Source organism: Pelophylax lessonae (genome assembly GCF_965119305.1).
Source record: "Pelophylax lessonae genome assembly, chromosome: 2".
Lineage (NCBI taxonomy): Eukaryota > Metazoa > Chordata > Amphibia > Anura > Ranidae > Pelophylax > Pelophylax lessonae.
Genome location: NC_138769.1, coordinates 124,356,590 through 124,383,087, shown reverse-complemented (window position 1 = coordinate 124,383,087; position 26,498 = coordinate 124,356,590). Strand labels below are relative to the sequence as shown.

The 26,498-nt window shown below is 41.3% G+C and overlaps 1 protein-coding gene across 7 annotated transcripts in view; it reads right to left on the bottom strand.

The window, feature by feature from the left end:
* The window catches only part of MYO18A (myosin XVIIIA), a 572,782-nt gene that overhangs the window by 129,964 nt on the left and 416,320 nt on the right, over nt 1–26,498 (bottom strand). For all 7 annotated transcript variants that reach the window (XM_082245147.1, XM_082245143.1, XM_082245145.1 and 4 more), the window contains 6 exons: nt 17,071–17,160; nt 15,689–15,808; nt 6,274–6,385; nt 2,712–2,839; nt 2,059–2,213; nt 1,048–1,171 (listed from right to left, as the gene is read on the bottom strand). In XM_082245147.1, coding sequence (XP_082101273.1) covers nt 1,048–1,171; nt 2,059–2,213; nt 2,712–2,839; nt 6,274–6,385; nt 15,689–15,808; nt 17,071–17,160 — 729 coding nt within the window. The remainder of the gene's footprint in view (nt 1–1,047; nt 1,172–2,058; nt 2,214–2,711; nt 2,840–6,273; nt 6,386–15,688; nt 15,809–17,070; nt 17,161–26,498) is intronic.

Genomic DNA, 26,498 nt, shown 5'->3' with positions numbered 1-26,498 from the left:
AGACAGGGAGCCCAATAGTGTGAACAGACATGCAGGGTTACACAGTCCCAGACTGACACCCACTAAACAGACAGGTCCCCACACAGAATACACTTACCTTCTGAACGGCGTGGGGAACCTGCACAAGCGATCAAGCCACTGCACATGGGACAGGGAGAGTCGCAGCCAGGACGCAGTAGAACTGCGGTGCGAAACCGCATGGCGTCCAGTGAGGTAGCCACCTCACCACAGCATCCCTGCATCGAACAGGGATGGGTCGTTCACCAATGCCAGGAAAAAATACCTGACTGAACGCTCGATGGCAGGCTGGGAAGCCACTGGCCCACAACCTGCGACCAGGGGGGCCAGCCCGAGACCCAGCCCGCACGATCCTCTTCATCAGAAGAACTAACTAATGCTGACAAAAGTAACAGCTAAGTAAAGAGAGAGAAAAAAAACTCAAAATCAAAAAGAAGATAAAAGGCTGAGACAAAATGCCCCAGCACAGAAACAGCCAGCTAACTCCTGAAAGCTAGACAATGAAACTGAGGTATGGAACAGGAAGCAGGAGGGTATTGACTGAGGGGACCATCCCCTGGGGGTGGGATATGCTAAAAGCTTTAATATTGACATATTCTGTTGCCTAGCTACTCCTACGGAGAAAAGGTCAATTACCCCCATTGTGACGAATATGGAGAGGCGGCGACTGTCGGAGGACGTAAGAGAAAAACCTTTGCCTACAAGTTCTACTTTAAGTTCTATAACCCCTAAAGTCTACATTTGTGGTGTCATGAACTGTTCAGAAGTATTATCAGCCAAGGCTGGCATGATGACAACCCTCAGGAGGTGTGCTTATGACCATGTAAGCTCAGGAAGTGGGTTGGATGATGCTGGGCATCATTCCTTTCAGAAGAATACTGGTGCTGGATGATACAGTAAGCCTACAGGGATCATGAGAGAAGGGGAGTATTGAAGCCATAGTGTCTTTTTTTTTTTTTACTGGGCTACCCATTTTTTTTTAAGAAGAATTGGACGTAGTGAGAAAATGTTTAAATTAGTTGCACTTACTTCCAGCTGTTGTTGGAGGCTGAACACCTCAGAGGTGAGCATATCCTTTTCTCTGCTCAGTTTTTCCTTTATAACCTTTTCCCTTTGTGCCTCTTCTTGAGCCTGTGTTAGCTCAGAGTCAAACCTTGGAGATAAGTGTAACGTTTAAAGACCAGTCATAAGTTATGCACATCCGTAACTATGTATAAAGATGTCTTATTGTGGGTCCGCCATTACTCGGGCTTTCCCCTGCTAGTACAAATTGTAAATATGTTCACTCAAAGTTACTCATTACCATGAAGGATATCTTCCCCTGAACCTTTAGGCTCCTTTCACTTGGTCCGCTGTCCAGTGAGGACCGTTCTCTCTATGGGGAGATCGGATGAGAACGGACCGTCTGTCCGCTCTCATCCGATCTGATCGACGGATGGAAAATAGGGTTTCCATCCATCCTGATTTCATGGACAGGATCGGATGCGGATGGCAGCAGACATGTCACCGCTGACATCCTCTGCCCCATAGGGATGCATGGAGAATCTGACCATGTCCGCCTAAAAAACTGACAGGCGATTCTGATCGGATCATTCGTGTGAAAGAGCCCTAACACTACTCTGTTTTTGGAGGGTCCTTTTAGACAGGATCTTTGCCATGTTGTTCTTTCTCTGTACTATAAGAAATTGTACTATCAGTTATAAAAAGCTAATGCAAACTCTTTTGTTGCTTTACTGCTGAAATAGCAATGATAACAAATAACAAGCATACACAGTAAACCAAGTGGTAAGCAATACTCAGCCTGCCTTTCTTACTAGTGAACCAGCTAACAGCCTAAAGTGAATCTCTGAGAGTAGAAATATTGGAATTTTTATTGCTGAATTGCTTTTTGAAGGTTCAGGCTACAGGGTGATCATCCTTATTGTTCATCTCGACTCTAATAATACTATTCTTATTAGAAACAAATCAAAATTAAAATCAGCAAAAGATTCCCTTTATATGTAGCTGGTGGATGAATGTGCAATTCATTAAATCACTGACCTACGCTGTTTCTTCTCAAGCTCATGGTTGCGCCCCTGGTGACCCTCTAGATGAAGCTTGGTGTCTTGTAGCTCAGCCGTTAGACGCTGACATTTCTTCTTTAATTGTTGCAATGTTCTTTGCGTCTCTTCATTATCTGCCTGCAAATCTGCCAGCTGAAGGCAAAAGAAAGTGAGTAGTTGGATAAGACACTCAGCAGCCCCCCTGAACATGGATACGTTACATAATGCAGAAAATTATAAGGATACACAACTTTTTATCTATAGCTATGTCCTCCATTTAAATATCTATGCATACAGTCCACAAATTACCAGAGGTTTACAAAGAACTATTAGGCCATATTAGAACATTAAAATAGTCCTACTAATAGAGAGAGACCCAGGAGCTGTCAATGCTAGTTGCCTGGCTGTCATGCTGATTTACTGGCTTCAGTACTTCTAAGTCACATACCCATATTAATATTGCTTACATATATCTTTTCTGGGTACCTTTGTTGCCCAGTTTGTTTTTTGTTTTTTTTAATAAAGCTTATTAGACATTTGACTCAGCTGCTTCTCCACCGATAACTCTTCCTAAATTGCTCTATGCATTTTCTTCTTTTAACCCTTCTGACAGGAAGTACATGTAAAAAGTCTTATGGTGATCCAACTGACCCTCCGTTCCAGCTGCCTCTTGCCCTGCTGTTCCACTTCTAGCTTGTCCTCAAACTCCTGCAGCATACGTTTCTTTGTAAAATCAATTTCACGCACAGATCGCTCATATTTTAGACGCCATTCTCCACCTACAAGCAATATAAAATGTAAAAGATAAAGAAATGCTTTTAAGCACTAAAAAACACAAACATATGAATACTTAAAGCCATAAACCCAGGAACAAAATGGATAGTACTACAGCATACTATCCTATAGATATGGTGGCTGCATTAGTTTTCTTTCTACACCTTTTTTTATTGGTAATTTTTTACCTGGCAATCCTGTTATTAACACATATATCCTGTCCAAGGGTGAACATTGTATTGAGCAGTGCTCTCACTCTAGGACAGGGAGTGTGTTAAGACTACATAACACCTCCCTCTTGTCTCAATAACAAGGGAAGGTGATTTGTAGACTACAGAAACAGCCAGGAATGATGCTAACTGATAACAGTGTTGAGGCAGAAAGTACAGGACGTTATCAACTCACAAGACTTCTGGCTAGATGAACAGATTTAGCCCTTTGCAGTTGATGTTTTTGACCAAGGATGGACGCACAAGCAAGAACATGGAAAAGGCGCTAAATGTGAACATGTTCTCTGTAATTGCTATATCTTATAAGCAGGTAGATCCAGGAGATATTTTAGTAGTAGTTGCTGTGGTGTCAAGTCAGAGTCAGTGTTTGAGTGAATGTCCTGTTATCCTAAGCGTGGAATGTTGACAGTTACATTGCTTCACTTTAATGGGTACTTCTTAAATACCAGGAACTCTAAAGCAAATATAGAGATCCACATTCTTCAAAAAGCTGTAACAGTCCGCACACTCAGGACGTGGTTCCCTTTAGAGTAAGTTACTCATCACCCTGAGACAGGCTGGCAACATGATGGAACTGATTCTGTACCCTTCTGTGTGAAAAGCTTCTTTAAACCACTTAAGACCCGGAAAATTTTACCCCCTTCCTGACCAGGGGGTATTTTGCGATTCGGCACTCCGTGACTTTAACGGACAATTGCGCGGTCGTGCGACGCTGTACCTAAACGAATTTGGCGTCCTTTTTTTCCCACAAACAGAGCTTTCTTTTGGTGGTATTTGATCACCTGTGCGATTTTTTGATCATGCACTATAAACAAAAAAACAGCGTAAATTTTGCAAAAATAACAATATTTTTCACATTTTTTATATGAAATTCCCAGAAAAAAAAATTTAAAAATCAAAATTTTTTAACATTTTAGGCCAATTTGTTTTATGCTACATATTTTTGGTAAAAAAAAAAAAATAAAAAAAAAAAATCGCAAAAAGCGTATTTTGATTGGTTTGCGCAAAAGTTATTGTGTTTACTAAGGGAAAGATTTTTGTTGTTTTTTTTTTTTAACGCGTAATGGCGGTGATCTGCGATTTTTTTGCGGGACTGCGACATTGCGGCGGACAGGTCAGACCCTTGACTGACATTTTTGACACTTTTGGGGTTACCAGTGACATGACTACAGTAATCAGTGCTATACATATGCACTGTTACTGTAAAATGACACTGGTAGTGAAGGGGTTAACTTTATTTGAGAGGGAGGGGTGGTGTGTGTCCCTAGGGGCGTGATTCTTACTGTGATTGGCTGTGGCTTGAAGTGTAAGAACAGTAATCAACGGTCCTACATAGTGGAACCGTTTGATCACCATTCTTACACAGGGGAGAATGACAGGCGGCTTGTTTACATCAGCTGCCTGCCTTTCTCCCGCTGTCACGGACGATCGGGTCCGCCGGGCACACGCGCGGGGGGGCTCCGTGACCGAGCGGGAGCGCGCCTCCGGCGGCGCGTGCTCGCTCCACAGAGCCTCACAGGCTAGTGACGTACCCATACGTCACTTTGCCTGTGAGGGGCTGACCGCCGCAGTATATGTACTTGCGGCGGTCGGCAAGTGGTTAAGTGCTCACCCAGTCTTTACAATATAGTGACTCTTTACATGTCAGACTAGGAAACCTCTACTTTGCTTGTGTCCATTCAGCTTGGGAGCAAAATTCTCCAACAATGTTTTTCTACAGTAACCTGACATGTAAAGTCATAACATATAAATGACATGCACTGACAAATTATATTCTCCTAGAAACTACAGCCCCCACCCTAAGTGAAACATACATCTTACAGATAGCTGCACTATTTGAATGAGAAATGTGGAGAGTCATATCAGATTTAGCGACGGTCTTATTTATCATATCCAGATCTGGACATTCCCTAGCTAGCACTTCAATACTAATATTTGCTAAGAAGCTCTTATCCTGGAAATGATGAGACATAAAATGCTGTCTCAAGCACTCAGAATGTGATAAGCAGTGCTGGCCTTCCACAAGTTATGGATACAAAATGCCTCAACCATCCTGCACATAAAACTTTCCCATGCAAATACTGGCAAAAAAACTTCCATGGAAATCAAAATGGAGTTTTTGCACTTTTTCTCAATTGAGGGACAGATTAAGTTTTTAACATTCAGGATATTTTGTTGCCTACAATAGGAATAGTCACTGGCAAACAAAAAAACGTAGGGCAGCCTAGAATGGGCGGCACAGTGGCGTAGTGGTTAGCACTTTCACCTAGCAGCAAGAGGGTCGCTGGTTCGAATCCCAAACACGACACTACCTGCCTGGAGTTTGCATGTTCTCCCTGTGCCTGCGTGGGTTTCCTCCGGGTACTCTGGTTTCCTCCCACACTCCAAAGACATGCTGGTAGGTTAATTGGATCCTGTATAAAATTGGCCCTACTGTGTATGTATGTGAGTTAGGGACCATAGATTGTAAGCTCCTTGAGGGCAGGGACTGATGTGAATGTGCAATGTATATGTAAAGCGCTGCGTAAATTGACAGTGCTATATAAGTACCTGAAATAAATAAAATAAATAACCTCTCCCACTATCAGCATTGCTGGCATTTATAAATGGGGCAGACTTCATGGACCACTTGGTCTTTTTTTTCTGCCATAACTCTGTTTTTTAAACAGAGTTATGGAAAAAATAACTATTTGCTTGAAACTGAAAAGCCCAAGAAGCACTTACAGGTCTAGTAGAGTGTGTCTTGACAGGAAAAGGTGGAATCCAATCCTTGAGACGTGGACAATGGTTTTCTATATACAAAATGACTACCGCTGATGTGTACTAAGCAGTTGTGCTACATCTTCAAATCATAGGTAAAAAATGCCTTGAGTAAAGACAAAAATTGAAGAAAAAAGGTGCTAGCAAAAAATGTTTAGTCCACCCTCTTAGGAAACTAGCAAATAAACTTAGGCATGCTGGTAGTAGGAGGGTTATTCTAGGCTGGCCTACAGGTTTTTAAAGTTTGTCAGCAGCCAATCTCCTAGTGTAGGAGGCAGTATACCACAAATGTTAAAAACATCCTATGTCCCTCAATGGACAATAAAGAAGGGAGCATGAAGTCTTGAATTGTGTATTAATCTGCTTGGCAAATAGCTTTCCCCTTTTATTCAAAAATATCTTTGATAAAATACATTCAAGTATCAAAACTGTAAATCAGGTAATCATACCAGAGTCATCGTCATCCATCTCTCCGTTTAGATCAGCAGCTCGGATCAGCCTAGCTTCCATTACCTCTACTTCCATGGATTCCATCTGCTTCTTAAGAGCTTCATATTTGGCCTAGATATGAAGACACATGGTTATAACGCATGACATGAAAAATAACAATTTTTTCATGTAAATGACTTTATAAGATCAGGCCAGGGGGCTTCAAGAGAAATGAGAGTAAAATACACAGAGAAAATAATCAATGCACACATATATTATAAACAATGAACAACAATTTTGCCCAGCAGCAATGTTGGAACATGATTTAGAATCAGACTGCTGAACAGGTGAGAATATCAAATCCTCCATTTTGATGACAGATTACCTCCTGAAGGGATACCAGATGCATCTGTACTGGCAATGCCATTATGGAAGTACAGCTAAACACAAATGCTTCAGTGAAATTCAATCACATCAAACATGAAACCATTATCTCTGGAAGGTAACAAACATTAAGATTCTATATATTCCTAATTACAAATTTAAAACAATTTTATAAGGCTTACACCTAATTAAAAGTATCTTTACTACGTAATGGCTACAGTGAGACATACTAAAAAATAATTCCATCTAAAACAGGGTGATTTGGAGAAGGTACTATGATTCGGTTATGTGGCCTGCATCCATTTCAGCTGGGCTCTCAGCCTATTATGGCCTTTCTGCAGGTGTATGCCGTAAGTGCATGCTATTGTTTTTCACATATTCTTCATCTACACTCAAGTATGGCAAGTTGGTGTGCTTGTAATTACTAAATACTAATACTTCTATCTGACTCTGTAGCTTATAAGTAATATATGGGAGTTGTGCCAAACCTTGCCAAGTTGTATGTGTGCTTTTCAAGGACCTTTCTTTAACCACCTAGGAGATCACTGATTTTTACCTATTATGGTAACACAAACTGCTGCCCAGCAAGCCCTAACCCAAAGTCAGCTTATGACAGATGATCCCTGGGATAGCTACAAGGGGTACACTAAATTCCAAAAAGACAACAACATGAAAAGAACTTTAACTTAAGAAGCAACTAATTTATTATTTCAAAGATACAAAGGTGAGCTATATTATTAATAATAAACAGCTATAATCCACAACAATACTAATTTTACTAAGCTATAGTATACGTGTTATGATCTTTATTTTCATTGTTCAGTTCCTTTTGCTAAAAGCAACTGTTATTATTATCATAGCTTACTAAACTGAACAGAATGTCAGTTGCCAACATTTACTGTATGTACAGTGGTCGAATCTCTAATAATCCACCATCTTAAAAGGATGATTGCTCTACATGGACGGAAAAAAGCCCAAGGAATCTAGGGCAAATTTACAGGACCATTTACATGTACCCTTTTGCTGCTAATTCTACAACGTTCATGGCCCCTGCTCACAAATAAATAAAAGAAAGGGTGGTTTCATGAACAGCAGCATTTGCAGGCTTCGATTATCTCCTTGATGACCAGATATAAACATCACTGAGTCTTTAAGAAAAGTTCCAGTGTGCAGAATGTAAAGCAACCTCCACTTCCTAAATCCCCCAAAGAACAGTTCTTAAAGAACTGTGTAAAATCTCATGACACAGATCGATCATACTTGTATAAAAGCAAGGACAGAAGCTTTTTAAAGGGAATGGATCCCCCCCCCCCCCCACTACCTATTAGGTCCAGATATTAATATGTTAGGCATTTTCATTACTTTGTCATCCCCCTACAAAAAAAACTATGTATTAAATGAAGGGTATTCCGTTATCATATCAGAATCAGTTCTGTGTGGCGTTGCTCTCGCTGTTTATGACCCATTGGCCCATATTGTATTGTAAGGAATTTTTTTACTCTTTTATATATATTATCTTTTGTACTGAGATCTTGTGCTTTATGTTATTTTCGAAAACCTCAATAACATTTATGTAAAAGAAAATAAAAAGCACTATTATGCCTATCTGAGTGTGATTACAACAGTAGACTTACACCAAATATAAGTAACCACTGTACACAAATAGGAAAAAAAAAAACACATTATATACCATATGCGTTGCTCCTCAAGGCCTATTCCGAAAAATCGTGGATCATGGCCAACATGCATGAAACAGCTGTAAGCAGTGTTGAATAAAGGGCTCTACAGTGCATCCGGAAAGTGTTAACAGCGCTTTACTTTTTCCTCATATTGTTATTTTACAACCTTATTCCAAAATTGATTAAATTCATTATTTTTCGCAATATTCTACAAACAATAACCCATAATGACAAAGTGAAAGAAGTTTGTTTAAAATATTTGCAAATTTATTAACAATAAAAAACAAAAAAAAAATCCCATCTACGTAAGTATTCACAGCCTTTGCTCAATACTTGAAACACCTTTGGCACCAACTGCAGCCTCAAGTCCTTTTGAGTATAATGCCACAAGCTTGGCACACCTATTTTTGGCAGTTTCTCCCATTCTACTTTGCAGGACCTCTAAAGCTCCATCAGATTGGATGGGGAGAGTCAGTGCACAGCCATTTTCAGATTTCTCAAGAGATGTTCAATTGGGTTCACAGAGTTGTCTTGTAGCCACTACTTTGTTACCTTGGCTGTGGGTTTAGTTTTGTTTTCCTGTTGGAAGATGAACCTTCGCCCCTTTCTGTGGTCCAGAGCGCTCTGGGCAAGATTTTCATCAAGGATGTCTCTGTACATTGCTGCATTCATATTTCCCTCGACCCTGACTAGTCTTCCAATTCCTGCCACTTAAAAAAAATCCCCACAGCATGATGTTGCCACCACCATGCTTCACTGTAGGGATGATATTGGCTAGGTGATGAGTGGTGCCTGGTTTCCTCCAGACATGACGCTTGCCATTCAGGCCAAAGAGTTCAATCTTTGTTTCATCAGACCAGAGGATTTTGTTTCTCATGGTCTGAGAGTCCTTCGGGTGCCTTTTGGCAAACTCCTGGCAGGCTGTCATGTGCCTTTTACTGGGAAGTGGCTCCTGTCTGGCCACTCTACCATACAGGCCTGATTGGTGGAGTGCTGCAGAGATGGTTGTTCTTCTGGAAGGTTCTGCTCTCTCCACAGAGAAACGCTCTGGAACTCTGACAGTGTGACCATCGGGTCTTGGTCACCCCCCTAAGGCCCTTCTTCGCTGATCGCTCAGTTTGGCAGGGCAGTCAGTTAAGAGACCTGGTGGTTCCAAACTTCTTCCATTTACGGATGCTGTGCTCATTGGGACCTTCAATGTTGCAAACATTTTTCTGTATGCTTCCCCAGATTTGTGCCTCAATACAATCCTCTCTTAGAGGTCCACAGACAATTCCTTGGACTTCATGGCTTGGTTTGTGCTCTGACATGCACTGTTAACTGTGGGACCTTACATAGACAGGTGTGTGCCTTCCCAAATCAGTCCAATAAACTGAATTTACCACATGTGGACTCCAAAAGTAGAGTAGAAACAGGATGCACTTGAAATCAATTTTGAGTGTCATTGCAAAGGATGTGAATATTTATGTACATATCATTTTTTCCTTTTTTATTTTTAATACATTTGCAAGGATTTTAAACAAACTTTACATGTTGTCATTATGGGGTTTTGTTTGTAGAATTTTGAGAAAAATAATTGAATCCATTTTGGAATAAGACTAACAAAACAAAAAAGTGAAGCGCAGTGAATATTTTTTGGATGCACTGTATAATGTACAGCACAGATATAATGTATCTAGATGGCCAGTTGGCCCAGGGGAACAACTCCACCCACTATGCTAAAATAAGGAAAAAAAAACGTATTTTTTTTATTTGCGATAGAAGTGGGTTTTGGTTTAAAGCTCTTCTGTGATTGTGAAAATGCAACAAACAATGCTGACGTACCCATACCTGACCAGACATCAACATATTTGACATTTGGGGAACTTTACTATGAAAGCTATTGTTGCAGTTCTATGCTCATTGTCGCATCAAGCAAAGCCAAAGTGACAGGTGCTAGTTTTCGTGTATGGGATTACTGAACAGGATGTCAGCTGCTGGAAAATAGTGCTCCCAAAACACCACCTTTGAACTTCAATGTCTCTGATTTGAATCATAATGTTTAATGGTACAATGTAAATAATGTGGGAGTGCAGGTGAAACCCTTCTGTCACTGTTCTTTTGGACAATAGGGAAGGGGACATGGGCATGGGCTATGTACAGTATGTAATGTTTCATACTGAGACAAATTCTTTCAATAAAAAACACATCTGATAAAAAAAATAATTATCTTTGGCTTAAATGAATCTAAACATCGAAACACAAATTATCTTCTCTGGCAGTAATCTCCAGAAGCTTGCACTTATTTTCCATGACTGTTACTAAAATCTCTTTTGCATAAACTAGTTTGTTAACATTATGCAAATTATGAATAGTGGCACTTTAAAGCTGCTTTATTTTTTCAGCAATGTCAACTTTCTCTTGAGCACAAATAAGAAATAACCATTGCAGTCCCTTAATCTACATGGTAAATAGATCATTATGGAAATGAAATTATGTCACCATTAGTGAAACAAATGGCAGACATTAATGCAACAGACCTGAAAGCAAAGGCAGATCATTTTCCCCTCGTTGTGTATAAGAATATCTTCCAGAGAGCCTGAAAGTAATCCGCCAACTGACAGAAGGAAATGCTCTACTCTTAGCCATAGTAGTGAGAACGGATGCTGCCTGTCCTTTCCATAGTGCCAGACATTCATACATGTGAAAAGAACACTTTCCTTGCATTAGTACTGGCAGACAAAACAAATCTCAAGTGTTCTCAGTCACAAGAGGTACTCGGTCCACAAAGCTCACTGCCAATCTCCTCCACTCTATTCTAGTGTAAGAAATAATCAGTATTATTAGAACGATCGGCAAGGGCAATCTGGAAATCAGAAAACACAAACACAAAAGAGGTGAGTGGGATAAGGAATCTCGCAGCTCCAGAGTTGGTGGTAATACCTTAGCGGCCCGATGCTTCCTGCTGAACAAGCTATATGACAAAAGCCTAGAAGACCCCCTTTTCATCAGAATATCTTGCATGAATCTGGCCAAAAGGCAGGGGATGCATCTGTGCTACGAAGCAGATGGTCTGACAGAAGCTTTCTACAGCAAACTGTACATAAGTACACTCCAAAAGGTATGTACTTAGGATGAAATATTTCTTTCAAATGTGTGGATCAACTTTGAAGAACCATCTGTCTGTTTTGTAAACAAACACACATAAAAGCTGCATATGTGTACATATATTCCTATATACATAAAGCAATTAGGTTTTAAAACTGGTTGGAAATTTTTCTAGAAACATTAACAGCGGCATGATTTAAAGCATTCTTATGCAAGGGGAAGGCAACCGTTTTTCATGCCATTCAAATTTAGCTTCATCAACTGAACAATCTTGCTTGCTGCAGATTTATTTTGAAGCTGTATTTTGGGTATGATGAATTTCCTACAATGCCATCCACAGTGAGTGCTGTATTGCTGAAATGTCAACACCACTTCGATTATGAGGAGGTGATGAGATTTCACATTTTGTGGCCATTTCCTACAGATGGACAGGTAACACCTTTGTGTATTCAGTAACATTAAAGTGTAACTAAACCCACACCATAAAAAAACTATCAATAAATGAGGTATTACATGCTGTTCATAGTCACTCAGTCGCTATGAGATTAGTTTTCTGTATTCTGCAAATAAATCTGGTTGATCCTGCTGCTCTCCATCTCCACCTTCTGTTCATGTCCCCAATTCAGCTAGGGTTTTTGCAGCTGTGGTGGCAACATTGCACATGCTCAGTTTTCAGTGAGTTTCTTTGCTGAGCATTTTCTCCCCATCACATCAGAGCAGCCCATGTGACCATTGAGTCACACAGGTGGGTGTATACACAGTGATAAATGACCGCCCACTCCTTCCCTATTGCCCACTAACCATCTAAACATATTGGGGGTGGGATATTACATGTATATTAATGGCGTCTTCACCTCCATCTTATTCTAAGACACAGACTGGAGGGGCGTGACCCAGCCAGAGATTGACAGAAATCCGCCCACACAATGTTTTTGCCAAAAAATAATAGATTTAATTTCAAATATATATTTGTATAATAATTTAAAGTGGAAGTAAACTCTTCTGCCAAACTTTACTGCATGTAAAGCAATTTACAATCACTTACATGTAGATGGCTTTAAGAAAGTGTTACAAACTGCACTTTTTAAAAGATATCGCCAATGTTTGTGTCAGTGAGGTCTCTCGCACGCGTATTGTCCCTCACTTAGGGCACACTCAGCAAGACGTCAGTCTGCATGCATGTGCCATGTCTCTGATAGCATAGCTCCACAGCATTAAATTCCCGCAATGTCCCGGTGTTCTTGAAACACCCCATCGGACCAGCTACCTTACAAGGGGTGTGAACAATGACATTCATGGTTAACACAGGAGGGATATTTGCATGTGTGCTCTTATTGGTTTGCCGGGCTTTGTCCCAAAGGTAACGGTATACTAAAACGAGGCTTGGTTAATCTCTACTGAGCATGCACAAGATTCTGGCTTTGACAGAGAAGAAAGGGCGGAAGTACAGATGAGACTGGAATCAGAAGGCAACCACAAACATAGCGCCGACTTAGGCAGGAAAAGATAGAAAAGAAACCAAGCTGCACAAACAGTAAGAAATATCTTGTAAGGATAATTTGTATCCTGGCGCGTTTAGAAATGTTATACATAGTGGCCATATAATTACTGGGAATATTTCTTCAGAGTTTACTTCTTCTTTAAAACAGTTTAATATTAACTATTTATTTTTACTCTGTATTCCATCGGCTGGCTGTTTTTTTCTTAACATGTGACCAGTAGCAGAGGACTAGAAGATCCTCCTGCTCATGTTTCCCTGCAGACATGCTGAGAAAGAGCTGGGTCATGTGACAGCTGTATATCAATTAGGAAAAAGGTACTTTTTTTTTTTTAATTAAAATAATTACAGTGGCATCATCCATGTACAGAAATAGAAGGGGCAATGTAAATTAAACAGTGTGAGGATCATAGTCCATCATAATCCAGCCATGATTGTTAAAGTGGTAATAAACACAGACAGTTTAATATACTGTACATTATCCCTTTTATATACATACACGGATGATGCCACTGTATTCATTAAAAAAAATTGAAGTACCTTTTCCCATAGCTAATCTACAGCACTCACGTGACTTTCCCCAGCTTTCTGTTCTTCAGGGAAACATCAGTGGGAGGAGCTTCTATTAAGTTAACAAAGGTACACTGTAATGATATTTAGGGGGAGGTTTTGATAGTTTTAACCTGCAGCTCCAGCCTGTGCCTATTGTGTTTCTGAACTTAGAATTATCGAGGTGGTGTCTCCATCATTCAAGATGCATTATTCTGCCACGAAAGTGCAGAACTGTTTAGTGGACATGGAGGAGCAAATGAGTGGACTGTGATTTACTGTGTATACGCCCACATATGTGACTCTACAGTCATGTGGTCTGCTCAGGAGGAAACACTGGCATAGAAACACACCGAAAACTGAGCATGCTCATTAGCCGTGGCAATGGCTGTTCTGCAGAATCTCTATCTGCAGGGGGAAAACAGACAAGAGGGAGGGACAGAGAACATCAGGATCAACCAGGTATTTTGCAAAATAGAGTGGCTGAGAACAATCAACATTAAACACAGCATTTATTGATAGTTGTAACTGATATGGGTTTAATGTTACTTTAAGAATGGGCCTGTGACACTGCACTTAATCCTCCACTTTCTGCCTAAATAAAGAAATGATGGAAACATTCACCTTGACCAAAAAACTAAAGGAATCCCATTACCAAAGAGTATCTAAAGCCTAAACATTTTTTGTTTGGATTGACTGGTAAAGGTGTAGAACCTCTGGTTTTTGTGTTTCCACTGGGAAGATTCACCCTTCCTTCTACTCTTGAGGAGAATTACCACCGGAAGAGAAAGATTATGAGCTGTCACCTGAACAAAAATAGAGAAAGGAGAAACTTTCCAGCGGGTACACTTGTTCCAGTCACAACCGTCTAAGACAGGGATCTCCAAACTATCGCTCTCCAACTGTTGCGGAACTACACGTCCCATGAGGCATTGTAAAACTGCCATTCACAGACACGACTAGGCATGATGGGAATAGTAGTTCCTGAACAAACTGGAGGGCTATAGTTTGGAGACGCCTGGCCTAAGAGATGTCCTTCACTTTAAAGAGATTTTTGCCCACTGCCTGTTAAAAGTCTATTTCCATGATAATTTTACCCACCAACCTCCCACCCCCATGTAACAGATTGCCGGGAAGGAAAAAATAAAATCTAAAGACCTTCTCTCTGTTACAGCTGCAGGTTATTCTGAGGTCTCTGCAGAAGAGTGACATCATCGAGAGATGGTGGTAGGGGGGGACTGGCTGGCGAGGGCCCACTCAGTGCTTGGTCCCTCGCACCCAAAAAACAGTGCGAGCTATGGAGCAGGATGGTGGACTTAAATGAGCATAACTTGTTTCACAAGGTAAAAAAAATAAATAAAAACATTTGCAGAGTAGAGCTTTATATCTATACAAGTAAAAGCAAACCTCCCTAAAAGGGGCCTAGATAGCAGCAAAAAACTGTTGAATTTGAACCATTCTTACCCTATCTAACAATGTAAAAAATAATTTGGCTACTTTATTTTGTGTTTAGGACAAATATTCACTCACGTATTCATCTGCTCAGTGTTTCTACAATTGCGCAAGTAGAGGAACTCCAGAGTGATTACCTAACTAGATGGCAAGTTGAACATTTTAAAGGCTGACAGGTCATCGCCATGGCTCAATTTTGAACTCATTGGCTGCCGTGTGTATCTACATTTAGAAAATCAAAATGTATCTTTGCATTAATATATTGACTAGCTCTGCAGGAGCAGTTTGTGTATCTGTACTAAGCATCCTGTTTGCCAGCAGACATACTATTTGTACAGTTTCCAGTAAAAGGTTATTTGGTGTACTGACTGATCCCCTGCATAAAGCAGAACAAATGAATTTGGATTACTGTGGGCACATGTATTATCACTGATCCTGTAATGATTTAAGCTCAGAAATGGAATCAGCAAATGCCATCCTGCAAAGGTGGTAAGCTGTAAACATGTAATATTGATAACAGGCATTAATGTCGAAGAATTTATTTGTATTACAATGTAAGGAGACATAGGTCCCGTGTAGCTCCACCAGTTCCCACATATGTATGCCAGAAGGATAATACCTTTATAAAGGCACGCTGAAGGGCAGCAGGAAGACAAACAAAGTAAGAAAGGAAGCAGTAAGTTAGCCTTTTGCATCTATTAGATCATATTCCAAGAGATAAGAGGGGGACTTGCCTGAAAGCGCACAGAGACTGCATGGAGAGGATGGAATACTAAGAAGTTTTACCTGCAGATCCTTCATGTCTTTTTCCACTCGTAGTCTATCGGCGGTCTCGGTCTCCAGTAGCTGGGAGGCAGATTCTCCTGTGTTTCTTTCGTCTGTAAGCTCAGAATTCAGCTCTGTGATCTAGAAGTAGTAAATGAATGCATGGCTTTGTCATAACTAGAGAATTAAATGGAAATCAAACAACACAATCAAAATGAGATTACAGGATCTCTTGTTCTACCTGTTCAGTAATTGCATTACAAAATAATGAATCCCACACTTCAAAACAATAAAATCAATTTGTCCGATTTTGCTGACTAAAGTTAGTCTGCAGATTATATCTATGCATTCCCTGGGCCTAGAATTCTAGCAGGAAAAACTGACTGGCCAAGATGGTTCTTTTTCAAACAAACTGGTTTGCTTCTCCCCGAAATAAGACGGTACAAAGGGGATCTACTGAGTACTTCCCTCTTTCCCCTGAGACACAAACAGATAAACTTATGCAACAGAACTTCCATCAGTCAGATCATGCCTAACTACCAGATAGCCTCTCTAGGTAGCTTTAGTCAGCTAAAACAGGTTTATATAAAATGTAATTGTGCTGCCTATCATAGACAAATCCTTTGGCTTTTGCCTGAAAAGACGTGGGGTTAAGAGAAGCCGATGTGAGTAATCTCACTCACACTAATACTTGGGTTGATGTGATTAGCCATTTTAAAGCACTATTCTGAGCCCATCGACATGCAATTCCCATCTAACATTAACCCAGAATTGGATTCTCTTGAGAGCATCATCAAATGAATGCAAAAAACAAATATGGTCTCTTTATAAAAAAATGCACTGTGCAAATGTCTCAAACATTCACACAACCATCACAAATATCCACCATATACTGTTTAATATGTTTATTTCCTATAAACATCAGCTCCATTTGGTGGCCATAAAGCAGTATTTTCCTGATTGAGGTATTTATTTAAAATACTGCATTATGGCCAATAGATGGAGCTGACAATCATAGGAAATAAACACAGTAGACACATAATGGGGATTATTCATGATGACTGTACAAATTCTGGACATTCAGATGGCATTTTCTATATAAATAGACCCTTAACTGTATAAATTACTTTTATCAGCCTCATTCTTCCCTATCCACTTATCTACTTAACAGAGCTTTCTACACATCATCTTTCATGTACAAATATGAAAACTGTCAGTTTATAAACTTGAGTAGAAAAAGACCAAGTAGCTATGGAGGAACAATACATCATAAATGTTAAAGGTGACCTCTGGCCTAAAATTGAGCATAAAGCAGTAAGCTTTACATCGGGAAAAAGAATAGCTAAGCTAAGAATAAATATTCAAAAGCAATTCAAGTAGTAATATTATGAAAGAAGCATTACCCTGCTCTCTAGGCGGTCGTTGTTCAATCTCAGTTCATTTCTCTCCTTCTCAACTTTCTCAAACTTGCTTTTCAGCTGCTGTATTTCTTCCTGCAGAAAGAAGAAGTGTTGCAATTTAATAAACATAGAACCCAAACTCACAGTGTACATGAGCAGATAAACATTGAGGCGACTAGTACTAATAACAATGTATTGGAATAATATACAGAATTCTGCAGCATTTCTTTCATACAGTGTTCTACGTCAAACCTAGTAATGTTCTCTTAACAAAAAACCTTATGACCTCTAGAACTTGGAAATAGTGTGCCTCACTTTGCATGTAATTAATTCAAAGCATGACGCTCTTATCTGTTCAACACCATTTATATACCAAAACAAAGCTTTTTCAGCCTTATCTTCTAAATGAAAATCATGTACAACTTGCAAGTTGCCAGCTGGCATTGTGTTTAGCATGTTTGTCTTGCAGCACTGGAGGGCATGGTTTTAATTACCATCAGGATGCAAAACTGTTAGGGGTTTAGGCCATAAACTAGAAGAAGAACACCAAGATCTACCTGTCCTCATTCACATGCCAGCACCAGGAGGAGATTCTCATCTCACTTGGATAATGTTTGTTCAGAGGTTTTGCAAATATTTGTCATTGCTTTAGAGTGAAGTACGGCCATATTTGTTATGAACAGTTTTCAAATCTGCATTAACATTTGTTCATATATTGCTGTCAATCGCAATATTAAATGGGCCCGTTTTATGAAGAACTGGAGTTTGTTTCCTACAGCCACAAATTGGATTCTGAATTCCTAGGCTGGTCTTTTGGCTTTTATGTTCTGTGTGATTGTTTAGACTCCTGGGTAGGTAATTCAGAAGTGCTAAAATCATGTGCAGCTGGGCAAACGGCACTTCCAAAAAGGGCCAGCAATAGCAGTGCATGTATCTCTTTAAAGTGAACCTGTCATTAAGGTACTTGGCTCAAAAGGAGAAGTACAGCCAAAACTATTTTGGCTATACTGCTCCTGTAGGTCACAGGTCACAGGAGTGCACTCAGTTCTGCACTCCTGTGACCCAAATTTCCCAGAATCTGTGTTTTCAATAGCGGTCTCTCAGACCAGAGCTTGAAGTCAAATTACAGATTCAAACTGCTGCATGGAATGTGGCATCCCCGGGATGCACTGAATACATGGTTTGTTAATAAAGTCCTGAAAACAGTCATGTAATAAAAAAGTCCCAGGTCCCTGTCACATTAGGTCCACAGGTTAATGAAAGATGAAAGTTTAGGCAGCCTACAACAGCACCTGGAGCAGATCCTTTTTACTATATATTTTCGAAATGCTATTTGGGATCACTTCATATTCATCAAGTCTAGCATTTGTTTTTCTCCTTCAGCACTTAACAAGCACTGATGAAAAAGGGTCCTTTGAACCTCTCACATACACTCGGTTGAATTATTTTTTTTTTTTTCTCCCCTTTATAACTAGACAGACTTTGCATCTTTTTTCAATCATACTAACTATGTAACTGGATTTGCCACCATGTTTGTTTGAGAGCTTCCATGCATTGCACACCGATAAGCCATAACTTTGTGATCACTCCACTAATATTCTGTAGGTCCCCCTTTTACAGCCAAAACAGCCCAGACTCATTAAGGAATTAACACCCCTAGATGTCTCAGGGTATTCGGTTGTATCTGGGCACCAAGCCATCAGTAGCAGATCCTTTAAGTCCTGTAAGTTGTGAGGTAGGGCCTCCATGGATTGGACTTGCTTTTCAGCACATCCTAAAGATGCTTGATGGATTGAGATCTGTAAAATTTGGAGGCCAAATCCACACTTCATACTCACTGTATTCTTCAAATCATTCTTGAACCAATGTGGAGTGCAGCAGGGCTTATTATCCTGTTGAAAGAGGCCACTGCCATCAGGGAATACTGTTTCCATGAAGGGGTGTGCTTGTTGTCAACAACGTTTAGGTGGGACGTGTCACACAACATCCACATGAATGACGGGGCCCAAGGTTTCCCATGAGAACATTATCCCAAGCATCACATTTCCTCTGCTGGCATGCCTTCTTCTCATACTGCACCCTGGTGCCATATCTTCCACAGCTAAGCAGTTCACACACACCTGGCCATTCAAATGATGTAAATGAAAACACGATTCATCAGACTAGGCCACCTTTTTCTATTGCCCCATGGTCCAGTTCTGATACTTATGTGCACATTTAAGGCACTTTTTTGCTGTGGACATGGGTCAGCATGGGCACCCTGACCAGTCCCGCTGTTATACAGCCCCATACACAAACTGCAATGCCGATTTTTTTTCTGCTTTCAACACATCAACATCAGGGAAAACATGTTTATTTGCTGCCTAATATATACCATCGACTTACAGATGCCAAAAGATAATCAATGTTATTCACTTTACCTGTCAGTAGCTTATTGGTGTATATAACTGACCAGGGGGAACTGACTCTTTCCCCAGCAAACAGGTTTTAGTTGCCACCTACTTCTAACCACCAGCCATTTTGAGGACTGCACCAGTATTAATAGGAAAGCAGCCAAACACATCTCTGAGTCAACGACACACTTGTCATGTGAGGCACACTGATTCATTGTTGCTAGATCCTGATGGTTTGAGAACGTAATGGTAACGAGGCAATTGCACTTTAAGGTCAACCTGCATTTATAAAATGACATGAATGAACAGAGTTTAATTTTGTATCTCTTTAAATTTCACTTTCCCTCTTTTTCTGAGTTGTTCCAATACTTTGATTATTAGACCCATGCTGTATTTTTATTTCTGACCAGAGAAAGATCCCTCTATATGTGTTCTGCCTTTGTACGGTGATAACAAATAAGACCCAGAGAGGCATATTATAAATTGTTCTATTCTATTAACAGCCTTGTTCCTTTATGTCCTCCAATTGCAGATCATTTATTCCATTCTGTGAAACAAATGATCTCGACTGGTTATTTTTACACTGCCTACTGTTAAATGTAACTGCTCTGACAGTGTGCTCGCAATGTAACACCAAGGGTAAAATGAAGACAAGAGGTGTGCTGCACATAACAGATACAGACATTCAGCTGCTGGTGGTCCAGTTCCTAAGGGATATTATAATTCACCAACAGAAACCCACTGCTGTAGTACATTTGCAGATTTGCTATTCTCCTTTCTACAAAACGGTAACAGAATCTCGCTAAAATTCCCTTGTGCAGCTTTTGATAATCATAAACATATTCTGCGCCACTCCTCCTCGCTCAGACAAACCCCCGGAGGACAATAATTGTAATTTGAACATCCCTACCAGAAGCCGCACACAGCCAAGGGGAGGAGAGACAGCAGGTCTCCTGGCTCACATTAATTCAAACAGTCACACTTTCCCTGGTTTTCAGGGTTATATTTCATAAAAGGTCTGTCAATGACAATCATTAAGACACTTAAAGGGTTCTGCTACAACATATTCAATAAAAACAGACTTGAAACAAACACAATGTAAGGTGTATAGTCTGTCTACCACATGTTAACAGAACTGTATCAATCGCTGGTCATGCAACCACAATCCACTAAACATAGTGTACTGAAGTGTGATATAAGCAGGAGGTTATGGCCAGGGGATGGTTAACTGAAAACAATTTAAGTTAAAATAATTCCAAACAACTGAATAGAGGATCCCTTAACATACACCAAGTTAATGTGTCGGTGTTATTTCAGGTATAGGTGGGGTTCGATATGCTGACTTACTTGCTGGTTTTTTGCATCTTTTGAGCACTTCAGCAACAAGCTGTTCACAACACGGCCTCTGGAGGTTTTCCCATCTGCTCTACAGTTTGAATCCTCTGGCTACATCAGAAGTATTCTAACTCCTCCTGCTTCATTCTCCACTTTATAAAAGGAGTTTGAAAATTCCCCAGAAGTTTGAACCCATCATACTTTTTCTGGGACAATCAAGATCAGCATCTCAGCGATGAAGCCCACGCATTTCTAGCAGTATATAGGACAAAGCACAGATTTCCCTATATACTGATGTCATTAACAGACTTAAGTGGTGGTAAAATGAAGAACTGCGAAAATCACTGACAGGCATGGTTTTTATAATAGAAGAGAGCCTCGAGGTCTCTTCTGTCTTAAATGTTTCAACCACATTTATGGCCCGCTCTGCGTGCCATGGCAATGTAACTCCAATGCGAATGCGCAGGAGTGAGATCACCTCGGCCCGGCCATTCAAGTGGCCGAAAATACAAAACCCAGAAGGAAGACTGGGTGAAGATAGAAATGTCGTGGACCATGGAGCTATTACAGCACAACACTGGAGGGCTTAGTTTGTAGGTAGGTATGTCATAATGTACTAGTATGCAGTGCATGACTTAAAGTGGTTCTAAGGCTGTTTTTTTTTTTTTTTTACCTTTAAGCATTCTAATTATGAATGTAAAAAACCTTCAGTATGCAGCTCCCCCCTCAGTCTCGCCTAATACTTGACCAACTGGGATCCAGCGATGTGCATGAGGTTGCTCTCCCAGGTCTATGCCTCATGATTGGCTGAGAGAGCCATTGACTCCCTCTGATGTCAGTCACAGCCAGTAAGCAGTGAGGGGCAGGGCCATCCCGTTCTGTGGGTTTTATGAACACAGAGGGGGTCTAGGGAGCTAGCACGCATGAGTACCCTCTGTAGCAAGCAGCTTGCTATGGGGGCACTCTGAAAAGAGGAGGAGCCAGAAGAGCTGGTGGGGGACCTGAGTAGAGGAGGGTCTGGGCTGCTCTGTGCAAAATTACTGCACAGAGCAGGTAAGTATAACAGGTTTGTTATAAAAAAAATGAAAAATGCCTTTATCACTTTAAACCTTCTATTTGAGTTGGGCTTGACCCAATGAGCCTCCCAATTAGTCTTCTAAATTGGAGCCAGCATAACTGACCAATGGTTAGACTCATTGAGACCAAATTCAACTTCACAGAGAAAGGTTGAGCAGAAAGCTTCTGGAATCCAGATTTCTGGAGCTACTGACTGTCATCACCTACTACCCACTATGTATTTGTTAATCTGAAACCGGATTAGGACAGGTTTACTTTAATTCTCCAATAGTATCAGTTTTGGGTGTAATGACCCTTTAATGATTTGTATTGAAAGACACCCTTGCTGCCTCACAAAAGTCAAATCACTAATATAGCCTATGCACCATAAATCTCGTTTGTGAGCCAGTTGAAAGACTTAGTTCATCTTTTATCATTGAGAGCTACAACATGCACTCACCATTGATCTTCACTCATGTGACTTCTGACAGCAATGTATTCCTCTGTCAAGTTTAACAAGGTAAATCTGGCAGAAAATAATGGACAGCTTCCAGCGGTAACATGAAAGCGGGTGCGCACAGCAGGCTCTGATAAAAGCTAAATGGAATCAACCAAGTGGGACAAAGGAAGTTAAAGTCACCCTGAGCGCATGGATCGTAGGTCCACAAAACTTTTGTAAACAAATGTCCCTGCATAATAGTACTCAGTATTTCGAGGGGGGAGCCAATGTTAACCTTTCTAAATAGATAAAAGATAGTTTGATAATAGACGGATAAAAATGTACATTTAAAGTGAAGATGTACATTTGAAGAGAACAGGTCAGTTATTTCAAACCTTAAAAAAAGGTAATGTACAGAAGGCGCATGCTGTATCCTATAACAGCTAGCCATTTAATCTTACTAGGAGTTTTGGGGTTGATTTAGGCAAGTATGCTGTTCATTTTGCAAAGGAATTTTCACTTAGTGAATTTAGTGAAAATTACAGTGCCTTGCGACAGAGTCTCCCATCTCAGCTGTAGATCTCTGCAGTTCATCCAGAGTAATCATGGGCCTCTTGGCTGCATCTCTGATCAGTCTTCTCCTTGTATGAGCTGAAAGTTTAGAGGGATGGCCAGGTCTTCGTAGATTTGCAGTGGTCTGATGCCCCTTCCATTTCAATATTATCGCTTGCACAGTGCTCCTTGGGATGTTTAAAAAAATCGTTTTGTATCCAAATCCGGCTTTAAACTTCTTCACAACAGTATCTCGGACCTGCCTGGTGTGTTCCTTGTTCTTCATGATGCTCTCTGCGCTTTAAACGGACCTCTGAGACTATCACAGTGCAGATGCATTTATATGGAGACTTGATTACACACAGGTGGATTCTATTTATCATCATTAGTTATTTAGGTCAACATTGGATCATTCAGAGATCCTCACTGAACTTCTGGAGAGAGTTTGCTGCACTGAAAGTAAAGGGGCTGAATCATTTTGCACACCCAATTTTTCAGTTTTTTATTTGTTAAAAAAGTTTAAAATATCCAATAAATTTCGTTCCACTTCATGATTGTGTCCCACTTGTTGTTGATTCTTCACAAAAAAATACAGTTTTATATCTTTATGTTTGAAGCCTGAAATGTGGCCAAAGGTCACAAAGTTCAAGGGGGCTGAATACTTTCGCAAGGCACTGTATTTTTGCAAAAAATACCCAGTCAAGTTTGAGGGAGAAAAAACAGCAGAGTGTTGACTTTGAACACTGTATACAGACACCTTACACCTGGATCACTAAGAGGATTACAACTAGTCAGAACCAACTACCCTCCATTGATTGTCTCACACTGTGCTACATTCAGGAATTCACTGTGCTACATTCAGGAATTCTTTGTGCTCCAGCTGCCGGTGAAGATAATAGCAAGGCCTTGCATTCTGAACACTGCTATTCAATTGCTCTCATTAGGACTCAGGTATTATAGGCTGGCCTGGGGTTTCCCTTTAGTAGGAGTACTCCTCGTAGCAATCAATAGCTTTACTAAGAGATCCATTCACTTACGGTCTCAAATTGTGCATATTGGTGTTATTTACTTGTTATTGCTAATGGTTATTCCACTGTTTTCTTAAGTATTATTTCAACTGAGTCCTGGCTGTTTTCTCTAGGGCCTGGTTGATGAATACCCTTTTAAGCCTTCCTTTTTGAGCAAGTAAATCTAAAGGGGTTAAAGAAAATCTGCATTGTGCCAGTGTGTTATTTAAAGGTATAAATAAGATGTCTGAACCTAGAGTATCAGAAGGGCTGGGAAGTTTACTATGTCAAGGCGGCACAGAAGAACATACAACTGCAAGCAACCCCCTTGGGGCAATGCTTCATACATATTAACCACTTCTGGACCGGAAGGATTTGCCCCCTTAATGACCAGGCCATTTTTTGCGATTTGGCACTGCGTTAATTTAACGGACAATTGCACGGTCGTGCGACGCTGTACCTAAAAAAAATTAATGTCCTATTTTCTCCACAAGCTTTCTTTTAGTGGTATTTGATCACCTGTGCGATTTTTATTTTTGTACTATAAACAAAAAAATAACGACAATTCTGAGAAAAATAAACTATATTATTTTTTACTTTCTGCTATATAACATTCCCAAAAGAAAAGAAAATTAAAAATGAAATTTTTTCATCCCTTTAGGCCAGGGGTGGGGAACCTTTTTTCTACCAAGGGCCATTTGGATTTTTGTAACATCATTCGGGGGCCGTACAAAATGTATGCATAAATGTAATAGGCATTGCTTTGCGGCAAAAAACGCTGTAAAAATTTGCGTGACTTTGAGGTCACAAAAGCGTGAAAGGGGCCTTCAGTAATCAAGGTATAGTGTGCCCCCTTTCAATGCAGACTGACCACAGCGTGCCCCCCTTTCAATGCAGACTGACCACAGCGTGCCCCCCTTTCAATGCAGACTGACCACAGCATGCCCCCTTTCAATGCAGAGTGCCCACAGCGTGCCCCCTTTCATTGCGGAGTGCCCACAGCGTGCCCCCTTTCATTGCAGAGTGCCCACAGCGTGCCCCCTTTCATTGCAGAGTGCCCACAGCGTGCCCCCTTTCATTGCAGAGTGCCCACAGCGTGCCCCCTTTCATTGCGGAGTGCCCACAGCGTGCCCCCTTTCATTGCGGAGTGCCCACAGCGTGCCCCCTTTCATTGCGGAGTGCCCACAGCGTGCCCCCTTTCATTGCGGAGTGCCCACAGCATGCCCCCTTTCATTGCGGAGTGCCCACAGCGTGCCCCCTTTCATTGGGGAGTGCCCACAGCGTGCCCCCTTTCATTGGGGAGTGCCCACAGCGTGCCCCCTTTCATTGGGGAGTGCCCACAGCGTGCCCCCTTTCAGTGCGGAGTGCCCACAGCCTGCCCCCTTTCAGTGCAGAGTGCCCACAGCCTGCCCCCTTTTAGTGCAGAGTGCCCACAGCCTGCCCCCTTTTAGTGCGGAGTGCCCACAGCCTGCCCCCTTTTAGTGCGGAGTGCCCACAGCCTGCCCCCTTTTAGTGCGGAGTGCCCACAGCCTGCCCCCTTTTAGTGCGGAGTGCCCACAGCCTGCCCCCTTTCAGTGCGGAGTGCCCACAGCCTGAACAGCGTACCAAGCCCCAGTGCACTTCACTTACCTGTTTTAGCAGCGGCTTCCTCTTCAGTCCCCGCGTCTCTTTCATTCGCTATTGTCACACAAATGGGCGGGCTCGAGGCGCACTGCTCTGTGTCTCGGGTCCAGCCTTTTCGGAGATTCACAGTGTCAGAACGGAGCCACCGGCTCCTTCTGACACAGCGGCACGGGGGGCCGGACAGAACGATCGTGCGGGCCGCATGCGGCCCGCGGGCCGGAGGTTCCCCACCCCTGCTTTAGGCATATTTGTATTCTGCTACATATTTTTGGTAAAAAATTCCCAATAAGCGTATTTTGATTGGTTTGTGCGTGGACTTTAGCAGGACTGCGACATTGCGGCAGACAGATCAGACCCCTAACTTTGACATTTTTGGGGGTACCGGTGGCATTACTACAGTCATCAGTGCTAAAAATACTGTTACTGTAATAATGACACTGGCAGGGAAGGGGATAACCTAGGGGTGATCAAAGGGTTAGGTGTGAGCCTAGGGGAGGGATTTCTAACTGTGGGGGGGAGGGACTTGTGCAATGAACACAGAGACCTGTGATCCTAAATAGGAGGATCACAGGTGCTCTGTGATAATTTCAGAAAGAACAACGGTCTGCTGTGTTTACAACAGCAGACCGTCGTTCTCTCACAGCGGGGATCGATCGCGGGTGGCGAGCTGCAATCGGCGGCCGCCAGCCCCGTGGATTGGCATCCCCGCTGCCTAGTGGGGGCGGGCATGCCCCCAGGAGCTTCCAGGAACCAACGTGCCTGCCGCAGTATATATGCGGCGGGCAGTCGACAAGTGGTTAATACGATTGTATATAGATTGTGCTCATATATGTAAACTAGCTTGCAAATACCTCTTTTCCGAGAAACATTTTCTGAAATCTCTCTTTTTGTAGGTTTGCTTTTTAGATCAAAGTAGATTGTGAGCTGGCAGTGTTTACCCCTATAACGTAAGGGAAGTTGATCTCAATTAAAACTAGTTTCTGAAAGGTACATTTTTATTTTAATCTTTTAAATTGTTTTTTTAAT